The 19,205-nt window shown below is 35.3% G+C and overlaps 1 protein-coding gene across 1 annotated transcript in view; it reads right to left on the bottom strand.

The window, feature by feature from the left end:
• Window positions 1-507: 507 nt before the first annotated feature.
• DOCK11 (dedicator of cytokinesis 11) overlaps window positions 508-19,205 on the bottom strand; it is a 192,502-nt gene continuing 173,804 nt past the window's right edge. The window contains exons 45-53 of the mRNA XM_081081274.1: window positions 19,076-19,182; window positions 15,981-16,103; window positions 13,796-13,909; window positions 13,111-13,257; window positions 8,147-8,357; window positions 7,590-7,780; window positions 7,080-7,180; window positions 5,487-5,625; window positions 508-2,278 (exon numbers count right to left, since the gene is read on the bottom strand). Of these exons, the coding sequence (XP_080937400.1) occupies window positions 2,156-2,278; window positions 5,487-5,625; window positions 7,080-7,180; window positions 7,590-7,780; window positions 8,147-8,357; window positions 13,111-13,257; window positions 13,796-13,909; window positions 15,981-16,103; window positions 19,076-19,182 (1,256 nt within the window). The 3' untranslated portion in view covers window positions 508-2,155. The remainder of the gene's footprint in view (window positions 2,279-5,486; window positions 5,626-7,079; window positions 7,181-7,589; window positions 7,781-8,146; window positions 8,358-13,110; window positions 13,258-13,795; window positions 13,910-15,980; window positions 16,104-19,075; window positions 19,183-19,205) is intronic.

Below are 19,205 nucleotides of genomic sequence, written 5' to 3'. Positions count from 1 at the left end.
GGAAGGACAGCTAAAGAACTTCCCAGGCAAGGAAAAGCTAAAGGAATTCATCATCACTAAACCAGTATGATATGAAATATTAAAGGGTTTTCTTTAAGAAAAAAAAAGATCAAACATATGAATAATAAAATGGCAATACATATTTATCAACTGAATCTAAAAAAGCCAAATAATCAAACAAACTGAACAGAAACAGACTCATAAATACAGAGAACTTTTTGACAGTTGCCAGATGGGAGAGGGTTTGGGGGGGATGGTGAAAAAGGTGAAGGTATTAGAAAGTACAAATTGGTAGTTACAGAATAGTCATGGGATGTAAAGTACAGCATAGGAAATACAGTCAATAATATTTTGATAACTATGTATGGTGCCATGTGGGTATAAGATTTATTAAAATGATCACTAAGTTATGTAATGTCTAATCACTGGGATATACACCTGAAACTAATATAATAGTGTACGTCAACTGTAATTGAAAATAAAAAATAAAAATGGCCAAATCAGATGCATAATCTCAACGATTTACTTGATCACAAAGTATTTAAAAAGCCAAGGCTCCATACAATCCATTTATATTTCAGTGTCTGTTTTTTGTGTGTGTGTCTGTAAAATAGGCTAAACTACATAAGAAAAATAAGTCTAACACTTAAAATTTACATGAAAGGCCGCCAAAATTATATGGATAATTCAAGCTAAAAAAGTTCTTCACATCTTGGTTTTTCCTGATTTATTTAGGTAGTCTGAGATTTCTTCATTATTAGAAATGTAATCCCTAACTCGCAGTTGCTAAGTCTGCAGTGGTTATGTACATTGACCCAAGAAATGCTGCAACCATCAAGTTCTATCAAAATACTTCCTAACCTTGTAAACTGAAGAAAATAATCATTACAAATTCCTACCTCAGGCTCTGCTGCTAAAGCTTTGAAGTAGCATAGTATGTACTGACTGAAATTTCTCAGAAATGTTTTGTTTAGCTTTATGGATAGCCTCAGATGATAAAGTTCTGGCAACAAATGCCACTTGCTAGGGAAACCCATGCCACATAGGAATCCCTTGTCTTGTGTGTTGGAAGAGACCAACTTGACTACTTGGCATCATCAGGTCAAAACTTGAAGGAAGTTCGGCTGGTGTTGCTCAGTGGTTGAGCATCAACCCATGAACCAGGAGGTCACAGTTCGATTCCCCGTCAGGGCACATGTCCAGGTTGGCGGCTTGATCCCTAGTAGCGGGTGGGGGGATGCAGGAGGCAGCCAATCAATGCTTCTCTCTCATCAATTTTTTTAGAGAAAGTGGGAGGGGGAGAGAGAGGAACATTGATGTGAGAGAGACACATCAATTGGTTGCCTACTGTAGGCACCCAGACTGGGGCTGGGGAGGCAACTGAGGTACATGCCCTTGACTGGAATCAAACCCGAGACCCTTCAGTCCACAGGCTGAGGCTCTATTCACTGAGCCAAACTGGCTAGGGAAATTCTCTCTCATCACTGATGTTTCCATCTCTCTCTCCCTTTCCCTTCCTCTCTGAAATCAATAAAAATATATTTCAAAAAGACTCGAAGGAACAGCAATCTTGGTATTTTTTATGTATGTGCTTTCTTTGTGAAATTTTCCTTATTAAATAATGCTTTTGTCTCTTCTAGCCCAGTCTTGACTACCAGTAGGCAAGATTTCAAATTATCTCCCCAATCAGAAATACCCATGTCTTATGGAAATTTGATCATTTTTTCCTCTAAGGATCAGTATAATGAATTGAGCTTCCTGCCAAGAAAAATGCTAAGTTCAAAGTATTATTTTCTTCACTTCAAATTACAAGTAAGTTTTACCTTTTATTGTGTTCTGTTATACAATTTTACATAGTACCATTATTATTTTAAGCAATAATTAAGCAATTTGGATTTATGTTTTTGAGCTCTATTCCTCAGTATATAGATTTACCTAAAAAAAGTACAAACTAAGCACAGGGGTGCAATTTTCCAGGCACTTCCACGTTGCTTAAATATTTACAAATATGTAAGCACCCTGTTTGAAAGCATGAAAATTTTGGTGTCAGAAGGGAACACTCCATGTATATCAAATCTTTAAGTTTTAACATTTGCACAGCTCCAAATATTCCTGAGAAAGGTCAGTCTCGTCCTCACTTTACATCTGTGGGTCCTCATATTTCAGCAGTGTATCTTGGGGAACCATAACCTCTGTCACTCGATGTACCACTAATTGCACAAAATACATGTAATGTGTCGTTCATCCAGGGAGAATGCATTGTGTCTTCTTGTATTATCTAAAACAAAGGAAATATGCATGTTTATAATGAAGCAAAACAGCCACTGCCAAAAAAGTATGTGTATATGAAATTACAGGCATATTTCAATTTATCAATGACACTTAGCTATTTAAAATGACATCAAGCAAAAAGAGCAAAAAATAACATTACCGACTTAAGTCTTCAAAGCTGTATTACAAAGGCAGCATAGCAAAAAAGCAGAAAATATCTGGTTATTCATTAAGAAAAACAAGACTGTAAACTGAAAAATTCAGTAAGAAGTGAGGGGTAATATAATCTTTAAAATATTTTTCTAGCACAGAGTCATAATAAGATCTCTAAACAGTGGACTCTTTGACAAGAGTTTATGGACCATCTTTTAACACAGTGGTTCTCAAGATCACCTGTGGGGCTTTACAAACATGCTGATACCCATGCACCTTCCCTGGAGATTTGGGAAATAATATTAAATGAAGAGAAGTGTCATGGTGCATATTTCTAAGCACACACTATAATTATATAAACTAATTGATACATAAGATTTTTATGGAAATGAAGAATGTCATCAAATATATTTCATAGCCCATAAATATATAAACACATATAGTCATATTAGTATACATATTTTTAAATGATCTATTTTGTGTGATCAAAAGCAACAGAGCTCTTATGTTTAGATTAGATGAAATAAAAGAATAGCACATATATAACTTCCAACATCTTCATTATACCATCCCAACTTAGGTTTCAAGTTTTCAATACTTGGTTCTCTCAAGTTAGCTCTGAAACTTGAGTATTAATCCTGCAAATCGGTCTATGGTGGCAGTAATGCATCATTATCACTTATGTTGCTATAAATCATGTCTTATATAAAATCTGTAAGAGACAATTCCTCTTTACAACAATCATCATTCATGACACGAATCTGAAAGCATATAGAGTTTTAAGAGATGACTAACTGTCCATACCTTTCAGATGTGACCAGTGAAATGGGCAACTCATTGTAAATAAAATAAAACATACTGAACAGACACTACAATGGCCACCACAAACTCTAAGAAATCTGTAATTAATAGTTTTAAGATAATATAAGTCCCTTTGAAAAAGTCAACAGCTTCAATAAGTTTTTAAACTTCTTTTTAAAAGGACTGTATATTTTGGTATACTGTGACAGGTTATATTGAAAAGAAAAAGCCAGGCTATATGTTTTTGTTAAGTACTCATTTATCAAACTCAACAAAATAAATCATATTTCAATACACATTTACATTTTTAAATTTTGTATTATATTTTCCTTTGGGAAACAATGTCTCAATGTATATGATTGAAAAGGAGCTCTCTTTTATGTGAGAATCTAATAAAAATATTGATTTACAAAAAAAATCACTATAAAGTCAATGTTTGCCCCAAGTAAGGCACATTCGAATATGATATATTATGACAAGAGAGCTTGCATAAATATAAACCAATAGAAACTAAGATTTTTCTTGGTTAGCTAACAATATATAATATCCAGGGTCTAAAATATTGGTCTCTACAACTAAATAAAATAGTCATGATTTATGGGAATTAAATGAGACAGTTGAAAAATATAAGAGCAGATTTGTAAAATCTATGGTTCAAGGGGAAAAAAACTATAAGATGACTGCTCTAAATATCTTGATCACAGTCATAGCAGTAAATTGAATAATTTGTTTTCAATTTGAATAACAGAGTTCATGCAGCTAGGTCATGCAGCTGCATGCAAATTAAACAATTTTAATATATACACATTGGCTTAAAATAACATGTATAATTATTTTATATCTTCTGTGAAAAAGGAACTTTTGCTGTTTATTTCCCTAAGGATTATGAAGAACAGAAACCCATAGACTGGACAGTTTCTAGGAATAAATTATGTCATCTATTTGATAAAAGTATACCACAGAAAAGTGATGGTAAAGAAAGGCATACCCCCTCTGATGGACTGAGCTTGAGAGAGAGACAATAAAGAAAGTGGAATGGTTCCCTACTTTCCTAGTTTTGATCACCTGGCTGCTTTAAGAAAGAGACAAAAAAGAGCCTATGAAAACTGAACAGCAAAAGGATGCCTTGGAACAGTATACACTCATTCCTAAGGGAGCTAACAGAAGTAAAAATAGAAAAAGAAGAAAAATAACACTGATTCCTGATTCCTTAAGCCAATAAGATTCCCAGCTATAGAGAAGGGCAATTAGGAGACTGGGACAACCAACTGGTCATTTAAAGATGGGATGATGAAAGTCTGGTTGACTGGATTCTCTATACTGTGATGACAATGGTTAGAAAGTTAGACTTCTGGTCACTCAATGCAGCCTTAGGCTAATAGTAACTAAATTCCCTATTGCTCTTCCTTAGAAAAAGCAGACAAAATAAATTCAGCGAGTAGAGCTTGATTTAAAGTCAACTAGTTGTTTTTCTAGAAAAATTCTTCTTTTCCCCATCATCCCACAGTTCTTTGGGTGCTAACCACTGTCAGACTGTTTGTAAGAACACCCTTTGTGTGGCAGTCTCACACAGGTGAGTGCCTTCAAGCAATCACTGAAATACAGACAGCAGGACAGATGTTGGTCTCCTTTCTGGAACCAGCTTTAAGAATGTGTTATCTAAATGGTTGTAGTTTAATGGCATAATTTGGCTCTAAGTGCTGAATGGATCTTCGCTTCTATACTTTTCAGGTTGGGTTTTACTAAGTTAGCTATAATTGTCATTAACACTCATAGATTAAAATGCTAATAAGTTTTATAAAAATAGGGAGTTTTGCAGGCTGTATGGGTATTAAGACAACTTCCAAATTTTGGAAATCACTCGGGATCTCACCTAAATAACAGTATCTAGTTTCTTACAGCCACAATAGGGATATTCATTTAGGGATTTGGCTACTGAGCCAATCATTAACTTCTTTAGGACCCTTCTATAGAGACTCATCCATGTTCACAGTAGAATGATGCAGACTTGTTCAGCTAGTCACTTCGAATGGCATTGTGACACAGAGCACAATATGGTTTATTTCTGATAATTGCTTTAGCAACTGCCTCAGATAATTGCTTCAAATTTGATTTGCATTATGTCATGTAAATGATTAACAATATGAGCAAATTTTAAAATACAGACTGAATAATTTCAAGGTAATGCATTTTGAACAGATTTTGTTAAGTAACACTTAAGGATCCAAGATCTTGTCATGTTCAACCACCCTAAAACTTACCTGCTCATGGATTATGTCAGACAATTCTTTCACCATTTCTCTGAAATTTGACTTTAGGCCTTCATGGTACTCAATTTGATCCTCTTTAATTAGCCGCTCATTTAGTTCAAGTGCAATGCTGCATGCTTGTATGAACTTCCTGTGGATGAAGATCAAAGATAAAGGTTTTGTTATTTACTCCCAGAAAGTCTCATTGATAATCATTTTGATATTAACTTTATGGCTTTTTTGCCTATAAGAGTAGAATTCTATAATTTCTCACTGTGCCTTTGCTAATGCCACATCCTATTTGAAATGCCCTTTCCCTTTGTTTTCTATCTTTTCTCTCAAGTTTCAAATGTCCTTAAAAACCTGGTTCAAAACATATAACCCTTAGTAAGCCTACTCGCTCAGTCATTTACTTGATATTACATCAACAACATTTGTGCTAACACTAATTTGCATCTGTAGATAATGAGTCATTCATTCAAAAATACTTTATTTTGGGCTCACTATGTACCCAGGACAGTGTTGGGTGCTATTGGTATGAAGTATCTGCCCCGAATTCATAAGAATGGGGGCAAAGTTGATGACTTACCATAAAAGTACTTTTCCATTATTTCGTGTATTTATGTTTAATATCCATAATTAGAGTGTAGGTGTTAGGAGACAAAGTACTTCATTGCTCATTTGTTTTTTATTCCTGTCATAGCAACTAGTAGAATATTTTTGTACATGCCAAGCCCTAACAAATACTGGTGAATGAATGACTACTGGTTACTCTGCAACCCAGAACAGCTGGTGACACACAGGAAAGTAAATGAAGTAAGTTGGGAGCAAATGAATGTATAACTTTAATCTACTTTACTTACCTGTCTCTCTTATTCTGAATGTAAACTCTTTTCATATATTAAACAGCTTCAAACATTCCTTAGCTTACAGCAGTGGTTCTCAACCTTGGCTGCACATTAGAATCACCTGGGAATCTTTTTAAAATCCTGATTTCTGGGCCTCATCCTCCAGAAATTCTGTTTCTTTGTTATGGGTTGGCCCACAACATTAGTAACAAAGAAACAGAATTTCCAGAGATTGAGGACCAGAAATCAGGATTTTAAAAAGATTCTCAGGTGATTCTAACGTGCAGCCAAGGTTGAGAACCACTGGCTTACAGTGATGCTCACTCAAGACAAGCTAGTACATGTGTGAGACTGGCAGAATTCAAGTGGAACTAAGGACATAGGACAGGAGGCAAGCTTCTCCAATCCTTCCAGTTCCACTTTTATTCCTACCCTAAATGGTCAGAAATGCTGTGGCATGAGGTCAGTGGGGCAAAGGAGGAAACTGCGTAATGAATTTAGGCTGTGTTTGTGTCACAACATCCAAAGCAATAAAGTAAGGTGGTTTATTTAATCTCTTGCATCACTAGGGCATTAATGTCCTGCAGCAAGAAAGAGATCCTGCATTTACTCTGTAATTACCATTAGGAGGTCACTTAAATATTGTAAAAGAGAACAGAAAATGGCTTTTTCTGGACAGATATTATTTGGTGAATATTTTGGTTTCTTTTAAGAAGAAAATGGAGTACAAGAATAGTGAAAACTACAAAGCACTTACCTAAACATGTCTTTCAACTCACTGACTTTCTTAGATGGATACTTGCTAGCTTGACTGTCATTTAAGAAAGCTCTTGCATATGCTAATGGACCAGCATTTACCTAGATTACAGAAGAAGGAAAATGAGAGCTGTTAGAATGTAAATTTTTGCATTTCTCTTAAGAAAACAATACCCAAATACATTAAAAATCTGCATCTGAGAAACGTATTTACTATTCTTACTGTAAGCTTATTTGAAAAATGATTAACTAAAGCAAATAATCTGCAAAGATGATATTCTAATAAATTAGTTAATGATTTCTGATATGTAAATATGGAATTTGGCTATCATCAGAGGAATTTATGTTAAAGTTCTCTTACATAACACAATATTTATTCGAATTGAACATAATTTCTGTATTGAGTTAATCAAAATTAATGCAAAGGTGTTTGCACTCAATAAGACTATACCACTTAGGAAAGCAAGAAAACACCAAGAAACATCTAATACGTGTTTGACAACCAACATACCTGCACTGAAACACAGCCCTGCAATTTCAGTTGGAGCTGAATCATGTCCACATCAGCAGAAGAGCAAAGTTTTTGCAGCTCTGCAGTTTTATCTTTTATTTCATCAGTAGCAACATCAATTGGCTTTAAATTAATCTGCTGTTCATAGTTTATAGGGATCCTCTTTTTCACATATGGAAACGAGTTTGAAGCTATTAAAATATTAAGATTGATTTACTATCTCAAAAAGTCATTTGTTCCAACAGTCAAATTCATTTTAAAAAATCCACTGTGCTTAATTTTCCCCAGGCCTTCTCTAGACAATACTTTAGGGTACCATAGAGAACCTTATTACTTCACTATTGAGAAAGAAATTATCTTTATGAGACCTTCAGAGCAATCACGATTTACATATAGGAAAACTATGATTTAGCACATCCCTGTTTGTGCAAGCCAGTGACTTAACAGCAGAACAATGAATGATTAAAATTTCAGTTACATTTTCTGGCTGGCCAGCTGCTATCTGTGTTTATTTCAAAGGACCAAGTCAAACAAGTCATATGCAAAGTCCTACTTACTAGTCAGGATTGTACGACGTTTGCACTGTTCTTCTATGCAGCCTTGCTTTTTGCCGGATAATGTATAAGGAGCCTCAAAAACAAATTTGTTGATATTATGGTTTCTTTCAAACTCAGTCTTTCTTTCTGTGAGTTCTTTGTCATCAAAGTAGGGCTTCACATAGGTGACTTGGATATGAGCATATTTTGGATCAAGCTCTTTGGCATTTACCTATAAATAAGAAAGTTCTGGTTTTTATTGAATAAAATGGGAAAAGGGGTACAGGTAAGCTACTAACTCTTTTGAGATCAATTGAGGTACATTGCCACTATGACTGTGTTCCCAATTGAACAGATACCTGGAGGAGGTCTTTGTTCTTTTTTAGGGATCATTTCCTTCTATATATAAGTTACAGAAACCTATTTGTAGATTACAGAAATGTAGGAAGAAGATAAAAACTATAATCCTACCACTCAGTAGTGACCATCATTTACATATTCATACATTTCCTTTCAATCTTTTTCCTATGCACATATATTTACAAAACTGAGATAACTGTTTTATAATCTGAGTCCTTAAAAATATATTAAAATGGTTAATTGTATATTTGAATTCCGCCTCAATAAACATGTATTAGAGCAGCGGTTCTCAACCTGTGGGTCGCGACCCCTTTGGGGGTCGAACGACCCTTTCACAGGGGTAAAACACATATATAATTACATATTGTTTTTGTGATTAATCACTATGCTTTATGTTCAATTTGTAACAATGAAAATACATCCTGTATATCAGATATTTACATTATGATTCATAACAGTAGCAAAATTATAGTTATGAAGTAGCAACGAAAAAAAATTTTATGGTTGGGGGTCACCACAACATGAGGAACTGTATTAAAGGGTCCTGGCATTAGGAAGGTTGAGAACCACTGTATTAGAGAGAGGACTCTGAGATGACAGAGCATCAGAAATCTACCTTCCTACCTAGACAACAGTTATATTGGCAGAATCTGTCTCATGAAACTATTTGGGGACTCTCTAGTCTGTTGAAGATTTGCAACTTCTGGGGAAAGACCTAAACAGAAAATTGCAGGTGATTTTTATTTTGGTCAGTTTCAGCTCTCGGCACAATGGCAGCTACTCATACACCTCACCTCAGCCCCATGTCAGGCAGCTGTGCACATGTTCCTGAACAGCATTATTCACAACAGCAAAAACATGAAAGCAACCCAAGTGCCCACCAACACATGGATAAACAAAATGTGACACATACACACACACACACACACACACACACACACACACACAAATATTATTCAGCCTTAAAAAGAAAGAACATTCCACAAGATGAAAATTGCTTTGAAGATGGTGAGTGGTAATGGCTGCACAACAATGTGAAGTAAATTAATATCATTGAACTATACACTTAAAAATGGTTAACACAATATATTTTACTGGAGGCCCGATGCATGAAAATCTGTGCAAGAGTAGGCCTTCCTTTCCCCGACTGGCTTCGCCTGGGCCCCAGCTTCGTCAGGAAGGACGTACAGAATGACGTCCAGAAGACGTCCAGTCTAAGTAGCATATTACCCTTTTATTATTATAGATGTACTCCATATCAGCAGTCGCCAACCTTTCAGACATCACAGACCACCAGTGATCCAGGGATTAACAGTTGGCGACCACTGCTCCAGATGGTGCCTAGGATCCTCTTTCCGTGTTTAAGCCAACTAACATTTACTTGTGCCATTGCCAATATCTTTTTTTTATTATTATTAGTTAAGGTATTACAAATGTGTCCTCATCCCCCCCATTAACCCCCAACCTCCCCCCCCCCCCAATATCTTACATTTTATGGCAGTCAGGCCTTTTTGTGTTTAGTGTAGGAAGCAAAATATCAAACAAACAACAGAAACCTTCTAAGAAATAGTCTCTGTAACTCTTTTTCCCTCCACATATATAAGATGGACAGGGGATAGAAAGTTACTTACCATCTTTTAACTTCTCCAAATCTATTCTACTTGCTCTTACATAAAAACCTAAAAGCCTATTTCCAGAAACCTTAACCTTCTTTTATCTCCCATTAAAAAGCTAGATCTCTCCAGAGAGCCATCAGGAGATAGTTAATTATCTGGCTAAGACAAAATACAGAAGTAAAATAAAAAAGGCCACGCCTGATTTTAACTTTATAAAGTGAATTATGTGTGATAAATCATTCCAATAGTACACAAGGGAATATATGAAAAGTAAAAAATATCTTTCTTCCCAGGTAAGACTCTAGTTCCCGTCCTCAGGGCTAACCATGGTTAACAATTTTATATGTATTGTTCCTGAAATTTCCTAAGCATAGCTTATACAAGTGAGTATACGTGAATAAGTTTTTACACAAATGTGATCATACTATCTATACAACCTGCACCTCATCTTTTTTCCTCCTAAGCAATATATCTTGGTAGATTTCTAAGTATTGATATGAAACTCTTAACACCTAGGTTACTATATCCATTCTGTGGGTAATACCACCATTTCTTTAGCCATATGGACATTTAGACTGCTTTCAGGTTTTTTCTATATAAACTTTGCAGCAATAAATAACTTTAAACATACATCTTAATGTATGTACATCTACAAAATAAAATTTTAAATGTGCAACTGTTGGGTCCAAGGAAACATACAGTTTAAAATATTGGGATATATTACTGAACTGCTCTTTACACTGTCTGTATTCTTAAGCACATTTTGTTCTTTGGCAAAGTAAAAGAGTGTTTTTTAATTTTTACTCTTACACACTAAGAAATAAGGATGTTAAAAGCAGCAACTTCTTATTATATCTGTTGCCTATGGGGAATGACTAAAATATTGTGCATACAAATAATGTCAGGAGTCCAGGCACCTGATGGTGGTTTGTCATTAGCACATGTTGTCCAGGTTTTCAGAGGCAGAATAAAACAGAAAACTGTATGCTGTTCAGCAAGCCTGGCTTTCCATTAATTTCCCATTTATAATATCAGTAGTGTGGTGGCAAGCCTAAGACTATCTGGCTACAAGGAGATAAAAATCTTTTGCTCTCTTAATACAATAAGACACAAAATAGTTAAAACTAGTAAGGAAAGAAGCAAGGAGGTCCTGCCAAATATTAATGAATTTTGGACCTACCAGTAAATCTATGTTTATATGTCTCAAGTTAAAGAGATGTAGGTAAATCTACAAAGTGAAGAGATGATTTTCACAGTGGGCAGTGAAGTCTCCACCATTGCCATGGGCTTTGCACTCTGGCAATGCTGCCTACTAGCTGTTAAGTGCTTTGCAAAGCACCATGTCCACTGGGAAATACTGCTGTGGCCTACAGATCCTAACTATATAGGTCCTTTCTATCTTAAAAATCAGCTCACTGTGGCAAAAAGTATGGAATTTCCTCAAAAAATTAAAAAGGGAATTCCCATTTGACGCAGTAATCCCACTTCTAGGAATAGGAATATATCATAAGAAATCAGAAACACCAATCAGAAATAACATATGTACCCCTATGTTCACAGCAGCACAATTTACAATAGCTAGGGTTTGGAAACAGCCTAGGTGCCCATCAGCAGATAAGTAGATTTAAAAACAGTGGTACATCTACACAATGAAATTCTACACTGCTGTAAAAAAGAAGAAATTCTTACCATTTGCAACAGCATGGATGGACCTGGAGAGCATTATGCTAAGCGAAATAAGCCAGTCAGAGAAAGATAAATATCACATGATCTCACTCATTTGTGGAATATAATGAACAACATAAACTGATGAACAAAAATAGATCCAGAGACAGAGAAGCATTGAACAGACCATCAAACCTCAGAGGGAAGGAGGGGAGGATAGAGTAGAGATCAACCAAAGGACTTGTATGCATGCATATGAGCATAACCAATGGACACAGACACTAGGGGGGTGAGGGCATGTGCTGGGGGTGGGAGTGGCCGGGGAGAGGTCAATGGGGGAAAAAGGAGATATATGTAATACTTTAAACAATAAAGAATTTAAATTTAAAAAAATCAGCTCTGTTCCTGGGCACTCCCATGGTAACTAAGGATGGTCAGAAATTTGTGCTATGCTTTCCTGAAATTCTGTCTATAGGGACCTATGCATTTCCCATGAAAGGGCCTCTCTTGATGGAACTTTTCTCATCCTGCCTTGGCAGGGCCTGATGAGATGGATAACCTTTAGAATAAGACCCAAGGTATCTCTCCTAAACCCACTTCATTATAAATATAACTACTGAACTAAGGATATCTTTAGAATAAAATGTGTGCCTTGAGATGATTTTAATCATTAAGTATAACATTGAGAATCATGATGAGCAACAGCAATCACAACAATAGCTAACATTTATTAAGCATGCTGGCTTCTATTATTATTAATGAATGTTTTTTATGTACCAGAAGCTCTAACCACTTTCCATATATTTACTCATTTAATCCATATAAAACTCCACAAGGAAGGCACTAATTACTATTATTTTAATCCTCAACAGAGGACATGCTTTTTATTGATATGAGAGAGAGGCAGAAGGGGGAGGAGGGGAGAAAGACACATCGATCAGTTGCCTCCCATAAGCACCCTGACTGGAGATTGAACCCACAACATGTGTATGTGCCCTGACTGGGAATCGAACCCGTGACCTTTCTGTGTATGGGATGACACTCCAACCAACTGAACTACACAAGCCAGAGCAAAGGCACTATTATTATCTCAATTTTACTGAGAAAAATAAGGCACAGAGAGGTTAAGTAACTTCCCCATAGTCACACAGCCAGCAAGTGACAGAAAATGGAGATTTGGATCCTGCTCTCTCTGACTCCAGAGCCCCTGTCCTTTCTTTCACTATCTGGAAAGATTCTATTTCCATGCTTCTCCTCCATCAGCTAATATAAAAAAAAAGTCAGGAGCAATATACCATGCTTGGAACTACCAAATCATGATTTCACAATGTAGGGTATAGTTACCTTGTCTGAATCCTGAATTATTTTCACATTCTCTGTACCAAATTTTTCACCATAAAGTTTAACAAGTCTCAGGGAAATCTCTGAGAGGCCAGTGAGCTTTGGCTCTTTGTAGATGTACTCCTTTCCATCTTCTTCTTCAAAAAAAGACTGTTGTAAAGTTAAACATAAAATCATTTATAAATTGTATGAGCAAACAGCATTTAAAGAAAACCTACTGAATGGCTACTAATAATGCATTTGAAATACATTTGAAATAAAAGTACTGAAATCCATGTCCATATATTACCCCTTTTAACTTCAGATAAATGAGAATTTTCAAATTCACAGTCATATGAACATGATTGGCCTAAAGATTTCCACACTAGATTTTTCTAGTTTCCAGTATACTTACCTGTTTTTTATTTGAAAGCTTGAACTACTAGATACTAAAAATATACTTTTGGAAGCTTAACAGAAAATGAAAGTGAGGGAAAAATTCAAATGCTATATGCTGGACTCTGACCTAATGGGTTTAGATATGAGAGCCACGGTGAACTTTGTACTTACAACAGAGGCTTCCTGTGGTTGTGATAGGCACTCTATCTGGACAGAATTCCAGAGCCAGTAACTGCTGCTATGGTTATCTAATAATGTAAAGGTGAATATTTAAAAAGAAAAAGAACTTTATGAACTAATGTGTACTTACTTGGCCATAAAAAGCAACTCTGAAGAAAGTGCCTAAAAGTCTTTTTTTTGTGTGCATAACCTCCAGAATTTTTGTGTAAGCTCCATGAAGAGTTCTATAAACTTGAGTAAGTTTCTGAAAAATGAGAATATACAAATCAGCTTTGTCTATTGGTTAAATATTAAATGTCTTTAAGATAAATGCCCAGGGATAAAAAAAAAAAAAAGATAAGTGCCCAGGGGATAAAAAACATTTCCTTGTCAAAATGGTTTTGATAGGGTCATTCACACCCCCATCCCTACTATCACAATTAGACAAAATCTTAACTTTAGGTCTAAGGATAGAGCTAAAAACAGTCAAACAACACTGTATTTTGAAGTATCATGCTTTATTTCATTAACATCTGAATGGTAACATGCACGTTAAAAATACTATATTATTACTGACTACTACTATTTTTGATATTTCTGAATTATTTAAACTGAAACAGAAGCAAAATGCTTTGCTTGAATCCTTAGGTGGAGAGATAGAATAAACAATTCATGCAAAAACTTTTGGAGATGAAATACAGATACAAAAATAAGTAATAGTATAAGCCTCAGTGAGACGTGCTTTTATACATGTACACAGATGTTTTCAAAGACTATGTTCTTCTGCACACCCAGAAAAGGAAAGCACGTGGTGCAAAGAACATTATCAAGAATGTGAAATGACAACCTATAGAGTGGGAGAAGATTTTTGCAAATTAAAATCTGATGAAGGTTTTGGATTCAGAAAATATTAAGAACTCTCATAATTTTAAAAAAAGACAAACAACCCAATTTTAAAATGGGAAAATCAACAGGTACATGAAAAGATGCTCAACATCACTAATTATTAGGGAAAAGCAAATCAAAGAGATACCACTTCACACCTATTAGAATGGCTCTTATCAAAAAGGCAAGAAATAAAAGCTGGCGAGGATTTGGAGAAAGGGAACTCCCTGTGCACTGTTGGTAGGAATATAAATTGGTGCAATTACTATGGAAAACAGTATTGAGATTCCTCAAAAAATTGAAAGTAGAACTATCAACTGACATGGCAATTCCATTTCTGGATATTTATCTGAAGAATGAAAAGAAACATGCACCCCCATGTTCACTGCAGCATGGTGATGGATGTTAACTGGACTTATTGTGGTGATTATTTTGCAATTCAAATATTGAATAATTATTTTGTACCCCTGAAACTGATATAATGTTATATCAATTATATCACAATAAAAATTATATATAAAAGAAAAAATATGGGCAAAGAACTTGAGTATACATTTCTCCAAAGGAGATATACAAATGCTCAACTAGTACATAGAAAGATGTTCAAAATCATTAGTCATTAAGGAAATACAAATCAAAACCACAATCTGACACCACTTCATACCCACTAGGATGGATTTTTTCTAAAATATATTTTTATTGATTTCAGAGAGGAAGGGAAAGGGAGGGAGGGTAAGAGGGAGGGAGGGAGGGAGGGAGGGAGGGAGAGAGAGAGAGAGAGAGAGAGAGAGAGAGAGAGAGAGAGAGAGAAACATCAATGATGTGAGATAGTAATTGATCGGCTGCCTCCTGCACACCCCCTACTGGGAATCGAGTGCCCTTGACTGGTTTTGAACCCAGGACCCTTCAGTCCACAGGTTGACACTCTAGCCCAGGGGTGGGCAAACTTTTTGACTCGAGGGCCACAATGGGTTCTTAAACTGGACCGGAGGGCCGGAACAAAAGCATGGATGGAGTGTTTGTGTGAACTAATATAAATTCAAAGTAAACATCATTACATAAAAGGGTATGGTCTTTTTTTTTTTAGTTTTATTCATTTCAAATGGGCCGATCCGGCCCGCGGCCCGTAGTTTGCCCACGGCTGCTCTAGCCAGTGAGCCAAACCAGCTAGGGCTGAACAGTATTTTTAAGGATTGTAACTTTCCAAGTGGACAAATGTTTCAAATTGATACATTAAGTATTTATATTCTATGATAAGAAAGAAATGTCATAATATAATTAACCTTCTATTCTTCAGAGGTCATATAGGAATAGTAACATAACTATATTACTACTTTTTCCAAGACCAAAATAAAATATTAAATCACAGATTTAATAAAGGTTTAATATCTAGAAAATATAAAGAACTCTCACAATTCAACAAAAATGGGCAATGATGCAAACATGCTTACCTCAAACTCACGGCGTTTCTCATAAATTGGAATGATCAGCTTGGAAATCTCAGAAATTACTTCATAACGTTCTGCTTTCCATAAGCCATCCACACATTGTTCTAGCAACTCCAGCAAAACTTCCTGCATTAAGAGAAAAAATGTAATCAGGAATTAAAAATAGTTTTAGAGTTCTGGGCAAATAAATTATGAACCATTTCAAGTTAACAAAAAATAAACAGAATGTACTAATTAAAATGAAATGCACAGGATTATATTTGTGTAACTATAGTTTGAAATAAAATACTTGAAATATTTGAAATTGAAACCATCCTTAAAAATATGAAACGAATGTTGACAATAGTAAACTACATTCGTTTTGTTTATGCATATAATGAAGACGTTAACTATACTTACAAATGGTAATACACTGAGAAGGATTATCTTTGAAAAGGGGTAAGTTGTTTGTTCCAAACTGAGGAGGTCTAAATTAAATTTTATTATTATTGGTTTAACTCATATATTTTAATACAGGCACTAAATCAGGGGTGGGGAACGTCCAGCCCATGGGCCGTATAAGGCCCATTAAATCATTTGGTCTGGCCCTGCCAAAGTATTAGGGGTGAGTTAATTAAATGTTTGACCAAGTATAGCAGGCTAATTTTTAAGTTGGTAATTTTGTATGGCCCAAGAATGTTATAAATATCCAAATGGCGCTTGGCAGAAAAAAGGTTCCCAACCCCTGCATTAAATGGAAAACCATTTTTATTTTTCATTTAAATAAACTTGGAAATCAATGTCTTTATTTTTCTATAGGCTAGTGTATAAGGAAGAAACCTTATTAAGTAAACTAAAACATTAAACAGCACTTCATAGAACATGATTTTATCTGTATATTTCAAATAAAGTATATGTATAAATTATGACTGCAGATCACAAACGAGTTGTAACAAATGTGTTTACACAGAACATTGAGTATAGTTATTGTCTAATAAGAAAAATTACTGCTTTCCTTGAGAGTATAAAAGAGAGTCAGGCTCAAGGACATTTTTATGAAAAAGCTAAAGCTGCTTTTTGGAAAGCAAGGACAAAACTTCAGTTGTGTTGATCCATTTATCTCCTCTGAACTCCCTGGAATCTTTCTGCTGCCAGTCATAACAACTGGAATTCTATGGAAAGTCATCTAAGACCCAAAAAATGAATTAATTTACCCAAAGGGTCACAGTCAGATAATGAACTGGAACTAAAATTCCAGTATCTCGATTCTGTTATGATTAATCCAGCAAACGTGTTTTAAATATCTACTCTTCTAGATTCTGGGCATAAAAGGAAACCTCACTCTCAAGTAAGTCAGTGATAAAGCTTGACATTTATGCAGCACTTAATGACCTATAAAGAGCCGTCAGGTTTATTGTGAAGTAACCAGGACAGTATTACTATCTTTATTTTACTGACCAGGAGACAGACCCGTACAGAAACAGTAGGTAAAGCTTCTAGGCATATCATTTTAGCTTAAGTAAACTAGAGTTAATTGAGATTTGCTTGTATTATAAAAAACAACTCATAAAGTATTTAGTATTTATGAAGTGTGTCTCTATCACTTTAACCTGACTGCTTCTTGTTTTTCTTAATACAACTTAAAAATGTATTCATATGGGACTACAATTCCTTAAATCTCTCTGCTTTTGATTTTTTCTTCTTTTTTTTTCATGTTCCCATTCTTCAATTGTAAAGTTCTGTATGGTTCAGTCCCTGGTCCTCTGGTCTTCATTTGCTATATTATCTCCCATCCTCACTCTGATTTAATTCTTACACAGATATGACTTCCAAATGCGGATTTCCAATCCTGATCTCTCTGCTTAGGTCCAGTTCTGAATTTCTCATGGCCTAATGTTTATTTCTATCTTGATAACCTTTTACTTCAAATTCAACACACATCAAAAACTGAATTCATAATCTTACCTGTAAAATCATCCATCTATCATTTTTCTCTAATATCCAAACCTGAAATCTCAAAGCTACTTTGACTCTTCCCCTCCTACAGTCAGCAAGTTTTCCTCTTTGTGTCAAAGTTTTGCCTGAATCTGTCACTATCTGGGTTTAGGCCCCAACTCAATTGCATCACATTGGACCCTTAGGGTAGCCCCCTCTCTAGCCTCTGCCTCTAGCCCCTATCTATCTACTTCCAATACATACTACCACTGAATTAACCTTTCCTCTTCTTTGCTTTGACCTTGTCATGATTCAGCTCAAAAACCTTTAATAGCAATTCAACAATGAATAAAGCCCAAATATTCATAGTTTCTCAAAATTAAGACCTCAGCTACTACTTTTCTCTATACAAATCCACTGGTTTAGTCCAAAGGATCCACTTACTTGTGCCTAAAACCTGCCTTATACTTCCCCACCACTTAACTTTTGTCTCTGCTATTCTCCTGTTAGTACGCCTTCAAGATGAACTCATTCTTCAAACCCCTCTCTAACCTAATACCTCCTCTGTTCTACTTCAGCTCAAAGGTATCTCTTTCACCTTTGACTTTGCATGGAACATACTGTTTATATTATTCAAATGGCACTATCTTATTTTCATTTTGTGATGGTGTCTTATCTCTCAGGTAGACATTAGAGGTTAAAGATCAGACATATCTAATTATCTGATAGCTCCTATATCATCAAGTTCAGAACCTTGCTCATAAGTCAGTGCTCAGTAAATATTGGTTGACTGTGTGACAACTGAATCCGTTTGCTACCCATATGAAGTTTAGAGTAGAAATTTTCCATTTCAAAAATACTTGTATGGATCCTCTGCTTAACTGTTACCTTAACAATATTTTAATGGAAGATTCTCCAAACTATGCTGACCCTGATCTGGTTACTGTGATGGTGATTTGAAGATAATAAATGTTGCATTTCTAAAACCAGACATTAGGAAGAGTTCCAGAGACAGGGTTCTCCACATTCCTAACAGGAACATCATTGCTCTGGGAAGTCTTAATGCTTACAGTTCATCAACCTTAGATACCTTCCAAATTAAGTTAGTTGTAATAATTGTTAAATAAACATATATTTAAGAAGTTAAATTTATATAACTGGCAGTGCAGGCCCTGGAATATTACTTCAGTATAATGGACATCCATCATTCCAGCATCTTCTTTCATTGCTCCTTCTTCATCTATATTGGGAGTAATTTTCTTGAAGGCTGAACATCCATTAGGGAATAATTCTGTATGAACAAAAAAACAGTGA

The sequence above is a fragment of the Myotis nattereri genome (genome assembly GCF_964212035.1).
Source record: "Myotis nattereri genome assembly, chromosome: X".
In the NCBI taxonomy this organism is placed as follows: Eukaryota; Metazoa; Chordata; class Mammalia; order Chiroptera; family Vespertilionidae; genus Myotis; species Myotis nattereri.
This window is presented reverse-complemented; position numbering and strand designations above follow the sequence as displayed.